At 37.2% G+C, this 19,855-nt stretch overlaps 1 protein-coding gene across 4 annotated transcripts in view; it reads left to right on the top strand.

Moving 5' to 3' along the window:
- Positions 1-19,855, top strand: part of LOC129565436 (1-phosphatidylinositol 4,5-bisphosphate phosphodiesterase classes I and II) — a 124,135-nt gene that overhangs the window by 2,954 nt on the left and 101,326 nt on the right. For all 4 annotated transcript variants that reach the window (XM_055440362.1, XM_055440360.1, XM_055440363.1 and 1 more), the window contains exon 2: positions 9,404-10,069. In XM_055440362.1, coding sequence (XP_055296337.1) covers positions 9,842-10,069 — 228 coding nt within the window. In that variant the 5' untranslated portion in view covers positions 9,404-9,841. The remainder of the gene's footprint in view (positions 1-9,403; positions 10,070-19,855) is intronic.

Genomic DNA, 19,855 nt, shown 5'->3' with positions numbered 1-19,855 from the left:
CACATACACCGTGCGCTCGATTACAATGTACCGACCAAATCCATTACACACTGCATTTGTGCGACTATAATTTTCGTTTAATTCACTCTGAAATGAGCAATTGTATCGCGTATAAAAATTGGTTTCAATGCTATTCAAATAGACTGCAGTTTCATTTCGACCGACGGCAAATAGACACACACAGCAATGGGCACCCAGCTGTAGCCCCGTGCACATGTGACACACACACGCACATGATTAGCGCTCATTGCATGAATAGACAATAATATATGAAAAATCCCTGCAAATATATGAAGTAATCGGACAATCCCGCCGCTTTTAATAGCGCCGAAGATCATATACATTGCGTGCGGTCGACCCGACTAGTTAGCTTCACTCGATTTGAAATATGAATAAAATCGACATGTAGAAAATGAAAAAATAACAACAACAACAACAAATACGAAATAAATAAGCATACAACGCGCGCGCGACCACGACACAACCACAGTCAACTCTCAGTTGCTTGGAGAGAGAGAAATAAGTGGAATATTCAATTTTCAATATCATTTGATGTTTACATACGATACGTCGCACACACTGTGCGACGCTCGACTAGGTCATTTCATCGCTTCACTTCGTAATACATCAAAATTGTGTGTGAGAGTGTGTGTGTGTGTGTTGTACAACAATACAACACATAACCAGATCTGAAACCCATATTGCGCCTATGCAAGTCGCTTATTTTCAACGACAAAATCATTTTCTTCTTTTTTCTATTTTTGTTCTGGGACGGTTGTTGCTTTAGCACTATCCAAATTCAAATATACAAAACTATGCATCCAGGGGCCGTTTTAAATGAAAAATAAACAGAAAAAACACACAATTTTTAGTAATAGTTCTAAGAATCGGACGCTTCAACTTGTAACAACAACTCACCTGTTTTTTTTCTTTTCATTCGTATGCGATTTTTTTCTGCGTACAGTCCAATCACAACATGTCGACGGATTGCGAGATTGATATGAAAATAGAAAATGACCAGTAGTATCATCATTCATCATATAAAGTGAGAGATTTGAAAAATTTATTTTTAATCCGCTTCCATTTGCACACAATTTTCTCTCGTCCATCGGAATCGTTTATCCGCTGCTACAGCATTTGGCATGACTGAAGTTTTCGGTGTGTGTCACTTCAGCAGTCAAATCTTTTGCGACAATTCGTCTGAACTATTTCATTTCGTTAAAAAAGACGACGAGCTCCTCTTTTTTCTGAGTGAGAAAATGACACCAAATGATATGTATTTTCAATGGAGACCAACATATTAGCGAATAAATTCGAAACGCTTCGTGTTGTCACTCTGAAATGCATGGCAAATACTGTGATTCGTAATGAGATAAATCATTAGACATTTTTATTGCAGTGTTTGCGTGCGTCATGTGTGTGCGACGGTTACCAATTGGAATCGTCAATCGTCGCCGTCACATTAATATGTGTGATAAATAGCTATGCATCGAATTTGGTGTCGTTAAAACTTTTTCTTCACATTTGTCAGTTTTGGCATTTGGAAAATTGAAGGCAATTTATTTTTAGTTGTGTGGATTTAGCCGCATTTTAGTGTGGGCACTGCATACAACTAGTTCATATTCAGTGTACTTGTTACTCCATATGATTTTTTGGGTATTTTTTTCGGTTCATTTTTGCCCAAAAATAACACACAAATGGCTTTTGTGTTGTTATCGCCGCCCATTGCTTTTTCGTCCACACAATTTTCTCGTTTCGCTTTCTTCGAGAGTGGGCTCCGTCAGTGTTTTTTCCGCAACGTCGGTTGTGTGTTTCATATTTCGCATTTGATTTTGAATTCCATTCCAGTGCACATGTGTGTTTGTGTGACCTTAAGGCCATGATCGATGTGCTCCTATAATAATATGGAGCAACTTATCACGCCAACTTTAATAAAGCCAACGATTAATTAACGATGGTAGAAAACACAAAAAGAAAGGAGAAATATACACACAAAACAGATCGACACGAAAAGAATGAATTAATTACCCGTGGTCGAGAAGGTGCTTTAATGTTTATGTGCCCATTGTTTTCTTTATCTTTAATTATTGCTCTTGATCATGTTTCAATGTGTGTGCCATACTATGGTTTTTTCTGCCGTTGATTGTAAGCCGAGTAACGCCCAAGTATTAAAAACCATGACATTTTCGACAGAATCGTTGCGGTTTTTTTCACCCAATAAAAACAAAATCGTCGTGCATTTGTCGCCGTCGTCCGTTCACTTTAAATGTCAGCAGGAAAATTACATTTCGACAGCAATGTAATCAAGAGCACCACTAATGGGAAGCCAATCGCTTCCTAAATAATGAAGTAGCATCCAAATGACGGACGCAAAAACATTACGGGGCCAGATAATTTGTGAACAATCAAATCGTCTTAACGAAATCATGTGAAAAATGTTTATAGATTTTTTTGCTCGCTCGGTTTCAATGCGATTGAGGCGTCACCGATGGCAAAGCCATAGTTTCCCGCCTTCGGCGTACATGAAATAAATTTCGAATGAAAAACATTTTTAAAAAATCCGATGAAACAAATTATATCCTACACACACCGAACAAATGCGCACTGAAATCTCTCAATTTCCCATGAAAATTACATTATTTTTCAATTCTTGAAGGCTACGAATCGACAGTGTCATCGTGTGCACAGGGGCCGCGCGTAGCATTGAACAAGTCACCGAGATACAGTTTTTTTTGCGAATTGCTTTGGGTTTTTTTCTTCTTCTCTTGCTCTCTATGGCTTTTCTCTTGTGGTAACACAATTAATATAAGTTTTCCGCGTTGACATTCGAAGGAAGTTCGTTAACTGTAATTTTGTGGTGCGACAGATGATATGTGATGGCTCGGAAACTTTTTCCTTCGTTTCGCAGTCAATATGTGTGGTTTGGGTTTTTTTCGGTTCTAGTAGATTTGTCAAAAGGAAGTGATAAATATTTCCAGTTCGATTGAATGCGGTGACAAATTTTCCGTCGGGCTCATTGATTGGACGCACATCAAAATGGTGTGTGATTTATTTTCAGTTTGACATACAGCTCACATGTATCACATGCACACACACACACACACACACACACAGCCATGAGATGCAGGCTACCGCAAAACACAAATTGAAATAAATCAAGCAACCAACCAACCAACCGACCGACTGATCCGAACCAACGGTAGCACAAAAAACCAATAAAACTTTAATGGTTTTACTTTTGCCAACAAACAACTATGGGAGTAGCGCATTCGAGCTGTGAACTAGCTGATAAAGCAGCCACAACGCGCAAACGCACACGGATAAAACGAGCAAAAAAAGAACACAGCAACAACAAGCGAAATTATCTCGGTCGAAAATCAAGCGCGAGAAGTGTAATAAGTTTACAATTTAACGATCTATCATATGTTGTGAATGACAGAGTGTGTTTGTTCAATTTTAACAGTCAAGCAGTAAGTGAGTGAACGACTGTGAGCTGATTGTTCAATGTTTGTATAAGCACGAGAATTTAAATACTATTTTTTTTCCATTTGGCACAGCACAGCAGAAATGCGCACGCACACATACAACGTTGCGTGTCTCTTCGTCTAGTGTCAACATAGAAAATGTGTGTGATACAAACTACATGCTGTTCGGTGTAAAGTTGAACACAGAGACAGATGCAAAAGAGTTCTTCAATATTTACCTCGAAGTCATTTGAATTTAACGTAATGCAAACAGTAGCAAGGCAAGTGGAATCAACAACAACCTGTCTTTCGGATCTCACTCTTTCTTTCTTGCGCGCCCGCGCTCACACAATTAATTACAGCCCATAATGGCGTTCATTGCCTGACAAACACATTAAGCACTGTGTGTACGATGTGTACGCGCACCGCGCGCATTTTATCATCTTTTACGCTCTTGCAATGGAATATTTGACACACAGAAACGCACACAAAACACTTTTTTGATCTTGGAAATCATTAATCTTGTGCAAGTTGTTGTGTGTTTTGCTTTTAAATACATTCTGAAAAGCGCTTTTCCTTCACTTCAACCGCTTGCCGCGCACACACACACAGTCAACCAGAGGCAGTCAGCGATACAGCATTAGCACCGTGTACACACACTTACTCATTCGCGATGACGTTGTGATTATTCTGAAAGTGGCTTGACTTGAGGTTTTTTTTCCGTTCTAATAAATTGGTTATTGAGTTTTCATAAGCCGTACACACATCGTTGTTCATAAGACAATGCACTAATGACAACAAAAGACTCGACAAAACTGACACTGTTGATCGTCATATCTCTCTCTCTCTCTCTCTCTCTTTTTGCTTCTCTGTCATTCCTCTGTGCAATGCTAAAAATCACGGTAACAATTACAGATTAATTGATCGCTTAATGGCGCTTGTAAAACTGCTCACTTTTTGTAATACTTGCATCTCGTTACTCCACTTGACTTAGCCCATTTAAGTTTTAGATCTCTTTTGTTTTATTTGTTTGCCGTGGGATTTGTTTGAGCATATGCTTGAGGGTTGTTACATGAGATCATTTTTCATCGAAACTTTTGTTCGAAGAAATGAAGTGAGTCAAAGTGTGTTTGTGTGAGGATTGAAACTTATGTAAAAAAGACTTACATGATGGCTTTCACTTCCTTTGTGATTGCCTCCCAATTTGGACACCCATCATTTTTGAAGCATTCAAATTGAAATCAATTATACAAGTGATTGCCTCTGAGTATTCGGAGATTTGAGGATCAGCACAAAAGCCTTGGATTAAATGGAGCACAACAGAGAAAAGGCACACAGCACACAGATAATGATAGTGTGTGACAGTAGAAAATCCCACATCTCGTGCATGTAACATTTATACATGATTAGAAGATTGTTTAGAACTGATAACTAAATATTTACATAATCATAGAATTATTAACTAAATGGTTATATTATCTTTGCAATTTTGCCGAGTTGTTGAATTGACATGATGTACTGTGCTCCATCTTCTCTCTCTTTCTTTCCCTCTATCTCTATCTCTCTCTATCTCTCTCTCTCTCGGTTTCTCTGGTGGTAATAGGTATATTATATTCCAGTGTGTAATATACATGTTTGAGTCAATTAATTATACGGCTGAGTTTGGTGGATGTGTTGCATGACAAACCGAATTGATATAGCTGTATTGAATGACCATTTTTCATCATAATGGATTTTGATATTTCCGAACATTCTTTATTCTTTATTGATTAAGATGATTTATTATTTCGAGAAAACCAATATTTTCTAAGGAATCTCCCTCTTGACCTCGATTGGGTTTAATTTGGTAATTTTTCTGTGGTTATAATATTAACGTCCAAATCAATGGAAAATCTTAAGTCGATGAATGGAAGTGTGTGTGTTTGTGAGAGACACGAGAAAATAAGAGAAGTGCCAGCCTACCACATTTTCGATTAAATCACGTGAATGTTGAAAGATTTTATCTGCAATAATCGATTTAGCAGCAAAACTTGTGTTCCGATCGATTAGTGATAAGCCGTTTTAATTAGGTTTGTTTGCTATTTACGCCTGATGAACTGTGACAAGCTGTGTGCGGTCGCGGATGGTGAATTATAATTGAATGTGAAAAGAAAAAAACCAAACGACAACAACAAAACAGATGCAAACGATGATTCAAAAGCGGATTAAATGGGATTTTCTAGTTGGTGTGTGTGTGTGTGCGAGAGGGAAAATGGGTATTTACAAGCGCAGCACAAAATAAATAATTACTTCGTTAAGTTTTAATCACGCGATTTGCGAATATATGCATTTTGTCGATGTCCAACCGACGGGTCGACAGCCGACGTCGATTCTCTCGTTGCTTTTTTTTCTCCACTTGTCACAAACACACACGTACACAACCCATCGAACCTTATCGATGAGTGCTGCTATTTTATTTATTTGCATGCTAAAGAATGTGAACCACTTGAACTTTTCAGCAGTAAACGGGCTATGGTTCGTGATGACCTTCGTCAAGTGGGGAACACTCGTTATTTTTGCAAATAGAATTTTTTTTGTCGTTGTTGTATGGCAATGAAAAAAGAAACTAATCTACTTTCTTCATGTTTATCTCTTGATTGCGTTTAGTTTATCCATTATTCAAAAGAAGAGGGAACTGGTCGCAAATGGTGGCGCTGCTACGCTAAATTGAACGTCCTTTTCGATGGTAGGGCCGTTTGTATATGGTGAAGGAGCAAGAGCGAAATGAATAATGGACTGGGTGTGTGCGTGTGAATAAACCAAACCGAATGAACCGAGTCGAATGAACGAAAGAGAGTGAGAACGAGAAATAGAATGCGAAAATGCCGTTAGCTAAATATCGATTTACCACTTCTTGGGCCCAAGCTTTTGTTCAAATATAGAAGGCGAACCACGTCCGTGACGTGATTTATCAATAATTTGCGCGACCAATTGTTTTTTTTTCTTCTCTTCATTCTCTTCGCTTGCTTTTCATTTTTATCATCGCGCCCGCTCACTTGATGTATGGAAAAATCAGCTGCGCCTCTGCGAACATCTAGGCAAAAAACGTTAACCATGATGAACGAAGGAAAAAAAAGCCGAACACAAGCAACATTTCCAAACTCTTATCCCTTTCTATCTGTGTGCCATATTCATACAATATTTTTCCTATTTATATTTTGCTGTTGTTGTTGTTATGTTGTTCCGTTGCCGTTGTTAATATCCTGTGAACAACCTATAAATACGATTTTTCCTTCTTTCGTTATATGTATATCGGCGAGGCAGTGAACGCGTTTGCCGATATATTAACTACGACAACAACATCGACGGCGACGACGATGATGATGATGATGCAATGCGAAGCAAGAGCTGGCAAGCAAACGAACGAACGAACCAGAGTCACAGGCGCAGAGTATGAGTGTGTGTTTTCTTTTATGTTTGGGGCTCGTGCCGTTGATTGGTTGTTTAGAGTGTGTCATGTAGCCGATGATGCTGTATTGAAAGAGATATTCGAGATCCAATCTATCAAAATCAATATTTTCCATCATAAACCATATTTTATGTGTATATTTGCTCATCCTCTTACAGACCTATGAAAATAAATGCTCTTCGGGCCCGCATTCAACACAAAAGCACTCTCATTCGGCTCACTCACTCTTGCTAACACAATAAATATCCGCAAATAAGTTAACGGGCCCACACTTAACGGACAAAAAAAATCACTTTTAACATTTATTGAGAAAAAAAGAATTACGGCATTTTTTTTACTGGTGTTGTGTCGTTGTTCGACCATTCGTTCGCTTACCACCATTTCCGCGAGAGACCACCATGCTTTTGCTGGACACAAACGGTTCGAATGAAGGAATACATCAAATGATACGTAATAAAAACACAATCCCAACTGAAATGCTCATAAGTGCTTCAACTTTATAGGAATCCCATTTGGCACACCAAGCATTCTATTGACACGCTCTCGCACCCGTTTTTCTTTACTCCTCTTCTTCATCCGTTCCATTCTCCCGTTCTGTTTTTCTACTACTCTCCCTCTCATTCACCCTCTAGATGTCCGTTTTTCTCCGTTCGCTCGAGTTTTATCGGACATTGCATCGAATGAAAAATCGCGCGCACACAACATATGAACGAAGTGCCACTTATTAAAATGAACAGTTTGGCGCTGTCATAATTATCCGAACAGAGAGAACAACTTATAGCAAGAATTATGCGATTATCCTGATGTCATATTTTAGTAAGAATTTCATACGAATCATATGCGAGTAATTCCATTGCAACATGGGGAAAAAGCTCATCATTAAAAAGTGACATGAACTTTCGCCGAACAACGCAAAATGCAATTTAAATGCGAGAGAGAGTGTGTGTGTATATTAAATTTCTTAACCGTTACCATTCTGTCATCATCGAATGATGGAATTACTTTTTTAATGAGTTTTAAATTGTCAGAAAAAAGAATCTCTTTCGCATAATGGGAAATGATTATCAAAACTTTTCGTAATTTACGTCATACATTTCCATCAAAGGCATGCACTCGGTTGTTTGTGTATGCGGTGAATGATCCATGGCTTTATTCAGCACTTCATTCGCTCTTTCTTGCTCTGCGTTCAATAGCAGCAGCGCAAGTTAAGCGAAAATGGTGTGTTTATGTTATCCCAAAAATCGAACAAATTTACTAAAAATAAACAAAAGCTAAGTAACATCGTAGAAAAAATGGTCACCAAATATTCACACGCATACAAAAGAGAAGAGCAACAACAACAAAAAACGACCTATAAATGGATTTCTAGGGGGTAGGAACACAAGCGCTTGAGACGAATTCGTACGAATATTCGTGAATTCTTGTGATTGTGTATACGAGACATTCGCAGCGCAGTGAGTTTACAACAACAATAACAAAGCCACGAACGCATGAATATATGCGAATACATACGAATGACACAACTTGTTCCTAGCCCCTAGATGGATTTTCAAGAGCATTTTCAACATGATGGAACGCAAACAACCTTCAGACCAGACTTTTCAATATTTGGTTTAGAATATACCGAAAGAAAAAAAAATTCATAATTCACCAAAGGCATCTTTATTGCTGAAGTAAAACAAATCTTATTGATGAAAATCAATTTGTTATTCTATTTTTTGTTCGCTCAAGCTCGATAACGAAAGATTAAATGCCAAGACTTCTATTAGAAGTAACAGACGGTTTTGAAAAAAACAAAATTATCTTGAAAAGAATAATTTGGAAAATATGGCTGTGGGATTGTGAGCGCGGGCGTATCAAATCCGCTCAATGAGTGGAAAAATTTCGAACGAATTTTATTCAGATTTTCGAATATGATTTCGGTTTCAAGGCAATGGGGTGTGGTACGGTGGCTTTTGGAATGGATTTGGATTTCCAGCAATCTTTTAGATTGATTAAATCAATTATGAATATGAATTTTGGCATCGCCAAACACACAATGAATTTGAATGGCAAAAAAGCGTCTATTTCCAGAAGAAGCACCACGTTTTGGCTGCAACCTACTGAACTATTATTATTACTGGATTATATCCAAAGTGGGTTTTTGTCTGCTTTTTTTTCGTCTTCTCTTTTAATCCACAAGAGACTAAGTGACGCATTTTCACTTCGGCAACTTTGTTTGGAACAATTCCACCGCTGGGTTTTGGTCGCTTTTTCCATTTGCACAAATAAATTCATTAAATACACACCTCTTTTGTTAAAAAAAAATTATTCCCAGTCTTAATGGGAATGGCTGTTTTGCGATCACAACAGAAAATGGCTGCCATTTTCCAACTAAGTTAATAAGAAAATGCAACTTTCCAAAGTTATTTCAAAAGTGATTTATAATTTTCTTCGTTTTTTTTTCTTTTTCTCTCATTTGTAATTTGCTGTTTTTTTGTTCTTCTTCCAGATGCGTGACGCGAGACCAGGACATTGAATGCTGTGTTGAAAGTGGCCGAGTTGTAAAGAAGACTAAACATCATCATTGAGTGTTTCGTTTTTAAATTAGTTTCACGACGAAGATTGTGACAAAGCGTCACTCTTACAACTAATGAAAAAAACTGTTATTCAGTTGAGAAACTTAAGACACAAAGTTGCGTTTTGATTAAGGACATTTTTAAAGAAAATTAGACGACGAGGATTTTGAAAGCAACAGCAGCTAACTTCGTGCATTCATTGGGCGATTATAACGTATTTTCTCTTAGAGCGTTGTGTGGGAGCCCATTCTAAAATATTCAACGAGTCGCTGATCATTATTAAAGAAGTAACAGAGGTTATATTTGATATATACGTAAAAAGAGAGAGAGAGAGAGAGAGAGAGAGAGAGAAAAGTTGAAAAGGCGTAAAAATGGCATCATCAGCACTTGCAACCAAATCCGAGCAGCAGTCACCGCAGCATCAAACACCGACCAAGACATCACCATCATCTTCGTCGGCCGTTACCGCATCAAATGCACAGCAAAGCCCACGCAACACAGCTACCAATGCGATGACAACCGGGACATACGTATCATTTGGACCGGTCGAAGTGTCCAAAGCACTTCAAGATGGCGAAAAGTTCGTGAAATGGGATGAGGTACGTTTGAATTCTTTTTCTCTTTTCCCTCTAATGGTGTATTTACAACTTGACCCTTCTTTGCAATCCGTTTGCAAAACAATATTCCTGCGCTGGCGACACAAATGACTGAATTTAACACAAACTCAACGCCATTGCAAATGTATGCTTGTAATAGCCGAGATTTCTATTTTTATTCTCGCTATCGATGGATTGGAAGTGACTTGAAAATAGCCCTTTTTATGCCTTTTTGTTTGCCATTCATAATTTTCGAAGAAGAAAAAAACACATTTCTGCCACTTTTACGACACAATTCCATGGCACAAATCGATATTCATCTATATTTATGATGGCGTCGGATAAGAATCAACTTTTTTGAATCGGTTTAGTTTCGTCGTCTCTTTGTCGTGTTTGCATATGACAACGGAGAGAGAGGGAAATGTGAGTTCATCTGTCAAATTTTGAGTTGATCAGAAAAATGTGACGGTTTTTCGCAGAAAAGGAAAAAAATCGATTGAGAATTTTGAAATAATCGAAATTTCAACAAAAAGGAAACAATCAAAAACATTTCACAATTTAAAATTAGAAATTTGCATTCCCTTGTATCACGCACATCGTCAAGTTCATTATTTATGGTGAAAAATCGAAGCATTGCGTACGTCATCCGTTCATTAGGAACAAATTCGGTAAACTTTTAATGGCCACGAACTTTAAAGCATTTCACTCGCAATACTTTGCATTCCATCTGCGAGGAATTTTGTGAAGGCGTATGCGCTCCACCACCTTTAAATCGTCTCATCAAAAGCGAAAGCTGCCGAAAAATATGTGCAAAGTAATAAGCATTTTATCGTGCTGAAGATTTCACAAATATAAGCTCAAATCATCATTTTCGCTTCCTCTCGCTCTTGCTCTTGCTTTCGCTTGCTCGCACATTTTTTTTATCGAAGCGAAATAAACTTTACCTGTTTACTTCAAAACATTCAAAGAATGAAATGAAGCGTGAATGGCCGGGGGAAAAGAAGCACAATTCTCTCGGTTTTCAAAGAAGAAGCAATCCCATGCTGAAGCGAGAAATCGATAAAAAAAAGTAAACTGGAAGTGAAAACGCGTGGCTCAAACAAATTGATTTCTTATTTGCCTATCGGGTTTTGATCGAGGTAAAGGCAGCGGCAGCAGCAGTACAAAAAAACTTTTCGATGAAAAAGAATAGCATTTCAAAGCATTTTCCAACATTTTTTCTGCTGTTGCTGCTGCTGCTGTTGCTGCCTTGTGTATTATATTAATAAATCAATGTCTTTTAATCATTGGGATATCCATTCATCCGACGGTATAATCCACTAATGGGATTGCTGCTGTGAAAACGAGCGCTCGTTTGCCCATCTTTTTTTGTAACGGGCTATAAAATTTTCTATCGTCATGATTACAATAATTTTGCGTGTGGCGTTCGAATGAGCTCGCTGTCATTTCTCAGTGGCAGGTTTCCTTTGTCAATTTCGGGTTGATTTGCCCATTGAAAATGCATGTTCCAACAAATGAATGCTTGTCTTATCAATTTGCCGATATCTTTTCTTTCTTTCTGTTTTGATTTCCATTGGCTATACCATTGCTACGGAAGCGGCATATTAATGCGATGGAAATTGCCACATGCGAAATTCATTTCGTTTCAACGTGTAATTTAGGGTAGTTTTCAATTTTCTTCGGAAACTCGCCGCTTCTAATTGACGTTGCTACAAACGAAGCTAGCGTGACACATATATGACATTTATTTATACCGTATTATGTTTGACCTTTTCTTTTCGATCGCATGCGTATCATCGTTCTTGTACATTCTTAAAGACGATTCATTTATCTCCTTTTTTCACCTGGAAATTGCCAAGCGATATTTTGGGGGTGCTAATGATTGTATGTTTGGAAACGAAAGCCTTTACGCATCAGTCTATTCGAAACGATTAATTTCATTCGCACGGAGAATCCTTTCGACAACTATTTTCTATCTATGAAATAGAATCAATCGCATGCCATGAAATACACTGAATGCTTTTTTTGTATTTTGAGGAAAATATTGCACCCAGTAACAAAGAATAAGGTAATTTCTATATAAATAGTTTGATATATCAAGCTTCTTGATTGAAGCAACTAACAACTTGAGCTTCTTTTTATAGAGCCTTTCAATTGAATTCTATTCAAAGTCCATTTGAAAAGGGCAATTCAGTTGTATCAGTCTATTTATTATTTTAAATTATAGTGTGATGTCGTTGTTGTTGTTGTTGTTTTTTCTCTCTGTTTGGATTTCATTTGTGAAAGGGCACTTAATCATAATGATTGACACAAGATGATTTGTCAGCATCTACAAATTTCGAGATTGAACATTGCCAAGGATTTCAATCTTAATGATAATTATGTAGCGTTGAGCTCAAGACCAAATATTTAAGTGATAACTAGGTGGCGGCAAAAGTGAAGGGAAAAAAGACGTAAACTGCCAGACAATGACATTATTTCGACTCGAGAAACCCAATTACAGCAAAAGTTATTTGCAAAAATCTTCCTCGCTTTTCATGTCTTCTCCTATCTGTCTGTTTTTCTGGTTTAATCTCTCATGATTTGGCCCATTCTTCCTCTCTCTCACTCCCTTTCTCCCGCTCTTGCCCACTCTCTCTCTCTCTCTCTCTCTCTCTCGTTTTCCTTCCTTTCGCTGCTTCTTTCTCGCTTTCATTCATTCGCCGAAAATAAAATCACCATGATTTTTCATTTTATGCGTTTGCCGAAAATGTTCACTCTCTCGAAATAAAAAAGCAAAGCGATACGCTCGACTTTAAATCAAACCATGTCATTATAACAATGCGAAAACACGCATTCTTGTTTCGACTTCGTTACATTTGTGGGAATTGTGTGGCAGCCACGTATCTCGTATTCGACATTGTTTCCCAAAATCGTGCGAAATTCCGCTGTTCACCCAGGCATGCTGTTATGATGCGTACATAAATGACGTTTGGTAGGGTGAATTCCATCTCAATGTGAAATAAATTAATGGTAGTGTGTGCGCCTGAGTACATTTCCCATTGTCGACAATAAAATGTCGCGTATCTTAACATTTGATTTTGAACCGTGCAATTGTTTTATTTCCATTCACATTCAGCTACTCGCAGTGTTCTTTTCTTCTCACCACCATTTTCGCCCATTCACCAGCGTCAACTGTTATTTCGGTACCAAATGTGTGTATCGAACACAACGTGTTTCGCTACACATCGAACGCAATTTACTGAAAATCTAATGCCCTTTCAGTCGCGCGCAAAATATTGAATCTTTATAAAGATTTATCATCACCAATAATGTGTGGTTTGTGCATAATATATAAATGCGACGGCTTTTCACACGCGCGAGATGTGAAGAAAAAAATTTATACATATATGCGAGTCTCGCATATCGCGATCACACGCAACGCACATAAATTCGATTTAAAGCAAATACCACAGCAAAACGGAATCGAATGAATTATATTATAATAACACAAAGCGATAAAATATCAAGCGGGACTTCGTTACTTTTTTTCGGTTCGTTCGTTATTTTGCTCGTTTGTGCGTTTTGCGGCGTCGACGGCGGCGGCAGCGGCTAAAGACATCCTGTGCCAATTGGCGCGAACCGAATTTCATTTTCTCAATCACTTGCGATCCACATGAATCATCATTAACGTCATGCTTCATTTCGAAAATGTTCTATTTACGCGGCCGCATTCTTATTTACTTTCCTCCAAAATTGAAGCAATAACTTTTTGTTTATGTCGGCAATTTACAGCGCGTGTGTGTGCTCTTTTTTCCAATTTACAGTTTGTTTTCTTTTTCTTGCTGTTTCTCAGCATCAGCCGGCGGCTTAGTCTACGTCATTATTAATAATATTCAGTTTAATTTTCAATTTTTATTGAAAAATTGCACCGCTTAAGACTGCGCAATGACTGCATCAAATCAGAATTGATTCAGAGAAAGTGATGCATTTTGCAATGGCCGAAAATAAATTCGTTATTAACAACACAATCCCAAACGATTCCATTTTATTTATGTGGCATTTGACTTTTAAACAATTTGAATGCATCAGTGGAGGAGAGCAGAGAGAGAGAAGAAAATATAGAAAATCGAGGCAAATTTGTTGATTTCACCGCAACGCCTATTTTGCGCTAATTTTTTTTTTCTCGTGTAAACCGGAATTGCACATTGACTAAAATTCATCACACAAATCCGAAGGCCGGACCAAAAAAACGGCAGTCTCTGTGTAATTCCAATTACATTGGCGCATCGAGTGCAAAAAAAGCGGCCAGCTTTAACCAATATCGTGATTTTGGAATTACAAATCGGCAACAACATCAGTAAAAAAACGCCTCAAACAAATAGAATTAAATTGAAACTGTAAAAAAGCGATCAAAGTACATTGATCGAATGGCAAACTAGTACAGCGCCCACAAATTGCTGGAAAATAAATAACAACGTGATCCGAAATGAAGTGAATAAAATTCGCTATAAATAACATGAACTGATGAATTTTAAATGTGGATCAAATGAAGCATGTCCTCTTCTTTCCTCCATGCAAAACCCATAATTTATCGATAAGTTCGATCGAAAATTTCGATCCGTATATTGGTTTTTGTTTTGGCCTTTTTGACATAAATATAAATTCGCTATTGTATGAATGTAGTATATATCGAATGCGATAAAAAAAACTTAAACGCAAAAGATGAAACAAACGCATTTTCTATGGAAAACTTATTTTCCCAAAATGCCCAGCGAGACACGGAATCGAATGGTCGGTTGGTCGTTTGGGAACTGTTGTTTTTTGGCTCGAATCAATAATTCACACATTTTGCGAAACATTGAAATATACACGCGCACACACGCCAGCCAGAATTTATTAAATTTATTCGTTGTGTTTTTTGCTCGACGCATTTTTTCTCTCGTCCCTCATCCACTCACGTGTGCGTGCATATGCGACCAGGGACGACATGGCTAAAAATAACCAACAATGGCCACTCAAACATAGCAAAAAAACCGCACCGTATATTATGAACAGAAGGAACAAAAAATCAGGTATTTTTCCATAAATATGATTTTGGAATATTTTTGTATTGTTTATGTCCGGTCGGTGATGCCCAGTTTTTTTCTCCTCCTTTGCTCGGTCATTGTGTCGCTCGTGTCTATTTATTGGATTTGTCGACTTTGTTTGTTTATTTTTGAATGCATTCACAATGTACACAAAATATTTATCGCCATTCCGAATCACAATAAATTTCAAGCTATTTCAGTTCGCACATACATTCGCGCGCTCGTGTTGATCTTTTCATTCATCGCTTGTTCTTTGCAACGTTTTTCTTGCCACTGATGCTGTTGCTACTGCTGCTGATGTTACTGTTTGTCATTTATATTTTTATTTTTTAGCATGCGACGACGACCGTACTCATGTAATACACATTTCAGTGTTTTTGCGTCAAAAAATTTGATGCGAGAGAGAGATTAAGTTAATGGCCAAATTTAGCGAAGCGACCCTTTACAGTCATTGCACGCAATTCGCTTTATATATATATATATAAACCTTTTTTGTTTGTTTTAATTGCCGAAATAAAGTTTATTTATACATCAGTTTTGACATGCTTCAAATCATAATATTCATGTCGGTCCATTTGCATATTTATATGGATACACCGTGTGGCGTTCATTTGGTTCACAAGCGCGTGCTCGTCATGATTATGCAATTCCGAAACATTGATTGAATACTCATTAATTGATTTGGGTTTTTTCAGCATTTTTTAGCGGAAACTTCCTCCTTTTCTCTCTGTTTCACTTTCTCACTCTCTTTTACTCTCTCCTCCCTCTTTCTACTCCACCTCTTTTTCTTCAACTTTCTCTCTCTTCCACTCTTTCTGTCATTGCATCGGAATTTCAATATTGAATCTTTTACGAGCCGCTGTTTTTTTTTCCTTATTGCGAATGAGATTTAAAGCAAATAGCCTTTGATAATAATAAAAACTTAGTCAATTGTTGTAGTGTGTAGGACGAGTCTAGATATAAATAGAACCAGAAGTATGAACGAATATAATAATAAACGTTGAAAAAAAGTGAGGAAATAATTGTGTTTCTCTCGTATAATATATTCAATCGTGTCATGTGTTGTATTGTTCACGCGTGGAAAAGAGAGAGAAAAAGAGCACTTGATCCGTTTGGCCGTTTTGGTAAGTGTCTCTGAATTTCACTAATTTGCACAAGCGGCGGTATTTTCAACGATGACACACACTCACCGAAAAAAGAAGTGTTGACATTCAAACGATAATTCATCTCTGAAAATGCGATTATAACTATGAGCTCTTGGCAAGCAACGTTTTCAAGCGGCTCACGTACTTTGTTACACGTAAAATGAAAATTGCGAAAATCCAACTAATTAGTTTCGTAGATGAAATGTACGCTTTGAGCTCTAAACACTCCAATTAATGCTATTTCATCCTGTGCACATACACATGCAAACGGCGATTATAAAAATGACGCGCTCAACTTGAATCCATTTTATTGTGCATTTTTCATTGCTTTCTCGATGGCCAACACAATTTATTGCAGTAAAGTGTGCGCGCATTTTTGTCCATTACACAAAGTGCACAACCCAATTTTCAATGGGCTAACGGCCCACAATATAATATCATTCAATGAAATATTACCATTTTATGTAATAATTTCACTAGATTTTTTCTTTGTTATTCTGAAACACCACCGGATGAATGTTACTCGTGTACATTTTGCATGTTTGGCTCTATTCTTTTCTTCTTCGAGTATTTTATCACCACTACCACCAGCACCATCGACAACAGCAGAAATAAAACAATGCAATATGGAAAAAAAACTGTAACCAGTTTTGCATAATGTAACGATCGGAATGCAGAATTCAACGAATCAACTTTATCCGCATCATAATTATTCGAGTGGTTTTAATGGCTTTTCACGAGCTTAAATTATCCACGCTGCAATAAAATGAGAATGAGTGTGCTGATACTGGTGCTGGTGTGTTCATGGAATTAAATTTTTTGATGCACTACTTAACACACATCTGGTTCATTTCTGTTGATGAATTGAGCGAATTTACGTCACTGGATGGTCTGTTCAAAGGGGAGAGAGAGGAAAAAAGAGTACAAACAAATTGTTTCCATGCAACGGATATGTTTCTCCATACTCATTTCGATAAGAACTTTTGTCTCAATTTGTTTCAACACATTTTTTCCGTTTTCAACAGCATTCGCTAAAAATATGCGCACATTTTCCCAAGGACGAAATTCAAGATAATTGGAATTTTTACTGGTACTTTTTCAAAATCCACGTTCATTTTTTAATTAAAGCCAAAACGAGCTGCAGTTTAAATTGCGAATTTTGCAAAATCTAACTGCATCGAACTTTTATCATCGAGCCCTGTTCAGTCGCTTTGAAAAAAAAACATACACAACACATTTAAGCTCTGGAATGCATTTTCAGCTTGTAGAAACCAATTTCGGTTGGATAAATGGCTGTGTTGCAAAGTATCGCGATAAATCACATAAAATATGAATTACAAATTGCAAGTAGTTTGTTGACAAAACTGTGCATAGATAAAACTGCGATGGCAACGAGAGTCATGGTGAGAGAGACCGAGACATATGAAGAGTGAAAGCGACTGTGTGTGTGAGAAAGAAAACTACTGAATGAGTGAGAAAAAGATAGATAGAGAGCGAGAACCGTTTTTGAGCTTGTGCCGATATTGAGAACACAACGGTAAAAAAGTTTTGCAATCAAAAACTGAAATCTTATTCAAAGCGAAAAATGATCTTTGTTCCTCTTTCGCTTCGTGCTTGTTTTCGGTCCCGCCTCACTACTTCGAACTGTGCACCACTCTTGAATTGGATATGAATTTTAACATGACATATTCTACGAGGATGTAATAAAAATAATTTAACGAGTCTTTTTATTGGTGCCTTTTCCGAGTCTCTGTCTCTTTCTATGTGATGTAGTTTATTACATGGGATTTATGAAGTATTTGCTTTCCAAGTTCGGATTCATTTTTTTACGAAATTGGACAATGGCTTGCATATCAGCTTTTAAGCAGAATGTAATCTAGAATTGGCACTCATCATAATGCCATCAAAAAATTAATAGCCAAACAAATTCATGCTCATTTCACAATAAATAACTAAAAATGACCCGTCTCATTGGGCATTACTTTTTTCTGTTGCTATTTGTCCAAAAACCAAGCGAAATATGCAAACTTTCCTGTGATAATTGTACTCTCAACGGATGCTATAAACGTAGCCACAGGGATATGTTTAAAATAACTAATTCATGTAGTTGAGTAACATTACATACCAACATTCCATGTTCCCTCTCTTTGTGTGCTTTTGGAATTTTCATTACATGAACTTTTCTACACTGGATGAAAATGTTAATAAAAGGCATTTTATCGCTGTTTCAGCATGCCAACTCTCCGATTTCTTGAGCTTTCAGCATCCGGAATGAGCTCGGTACGGTTCATTATATCGGATACATTTGACATATGTCAGTAACAATATACGAAAGCCTTTCCAATTGATCGCTCCATTCGCAATGTTTAAATCTAGCAGAATTTCAACTCATTTTGGGCGGCCCATCCCACAAAACAAATGATTGATATGCATTCCAAAATGTAAATCATAAAATCAACATAATCAGCAAGAGAGGCAGCACGTACCCATTACTGTCTAGTCAGTCAGATTGATTATGCAAAGGTATCAATTACTTTTTGGCGATGAATACAAGGCAGTAAGGAGCACGTATCGATTTCACTTGTCACACACAGATATTGGCTGGAGCATTTATTTGCTGATGTATGCGAACATTGAACGAAACATCGAAATCTCTTTGGTTCCGACATTTCGACTGGTTTCGTCTTTCAATTTCAACGCCGACATCAAATTTAGATTTACTCCTGATAGAGGATTGATCTAAATACAGATTATGCACTGAAAGATTAGTTTCTTGACTGACTGACTGATGACTTCTAATCTATTCATGAAATCGCAAAAAAAAACTTGTGTTCATAGTACTGTTACCATACCAAAAACATAACACACTTGTTTGCACATAAAAAAATTACGTTCCACATTCTTTTTATGTGCACTTTTTGTGCAAAGAATGCGAAACGTTTTTGTCTACTCTTTGGAATGAGCAAATGCCTCGCATCACAAGATGATATCATGGCGAATACAATCATTTTTAAATATGACAAATGCACACATTTGTTACTACAAATTCACTCAATCCTTATCTTGCTCTCTCTTCATTCTTATCTCAATAGCAATTCTTTACCGAAGTGGTACTTCACATGTAGATAATTGTGTTTGTCTTTTGAAATAAAAAAAAACAATTTAAGTGAAAGTTTAATTGGAGTAAAGCGTTTCACTTTTGCCTATTTGAAGGCGAATTTCGCACTTCAATCGCAGTGAACGATAATTCAATGCCACAATTTTCATTTTCATTTTTTCTCCAAACACTCATAGTAAAAAAGGGAAATTGAACACTCGCAAAGATGAAGAATGATAATTCTCTCCCTTAATTGATCAACGCTGAGTTATTCCTACAGTGTTATGTCTTGGACAGACCAAAAATCAAGTGAAAACTATATTGAGAGTCGAACAAAAGTAAAAATATCAATCTTTTTACCGCAGCTGTGATTATGATTACAACTAATTATCGTCAGGTTTGCACGCGTTGTTCAAATGACGTTAATTATAATGTGATCTATCTGACTCAGAAGGGGTAAACTTGATTGAAATTTCAA

Source organism: Sitodiplosis mosellana, unplaced genomic scaffold (genome assembly GCF_009176505.1).
Source record: "Sitodiplosis mosellana isolate CC-2019 unplaced genomic scaffold, AAFC_SMos_1.0 Smas_scaffold_2, whole genome shotgun sequence".
Taxonomy (NCBI): domain Eukaryota; kingdom Metazoa; phylum Arthropoda; class Insecta; order Diptera; family Cecidomyiidae; genus Sitodiplosis; species Sitodiplosis mosellana.
The sequence above is the reverse complement of the archived record's forward strand: the minus strand, read 5'-3'. Positions and strand labels throughout refer to the sequence as shown.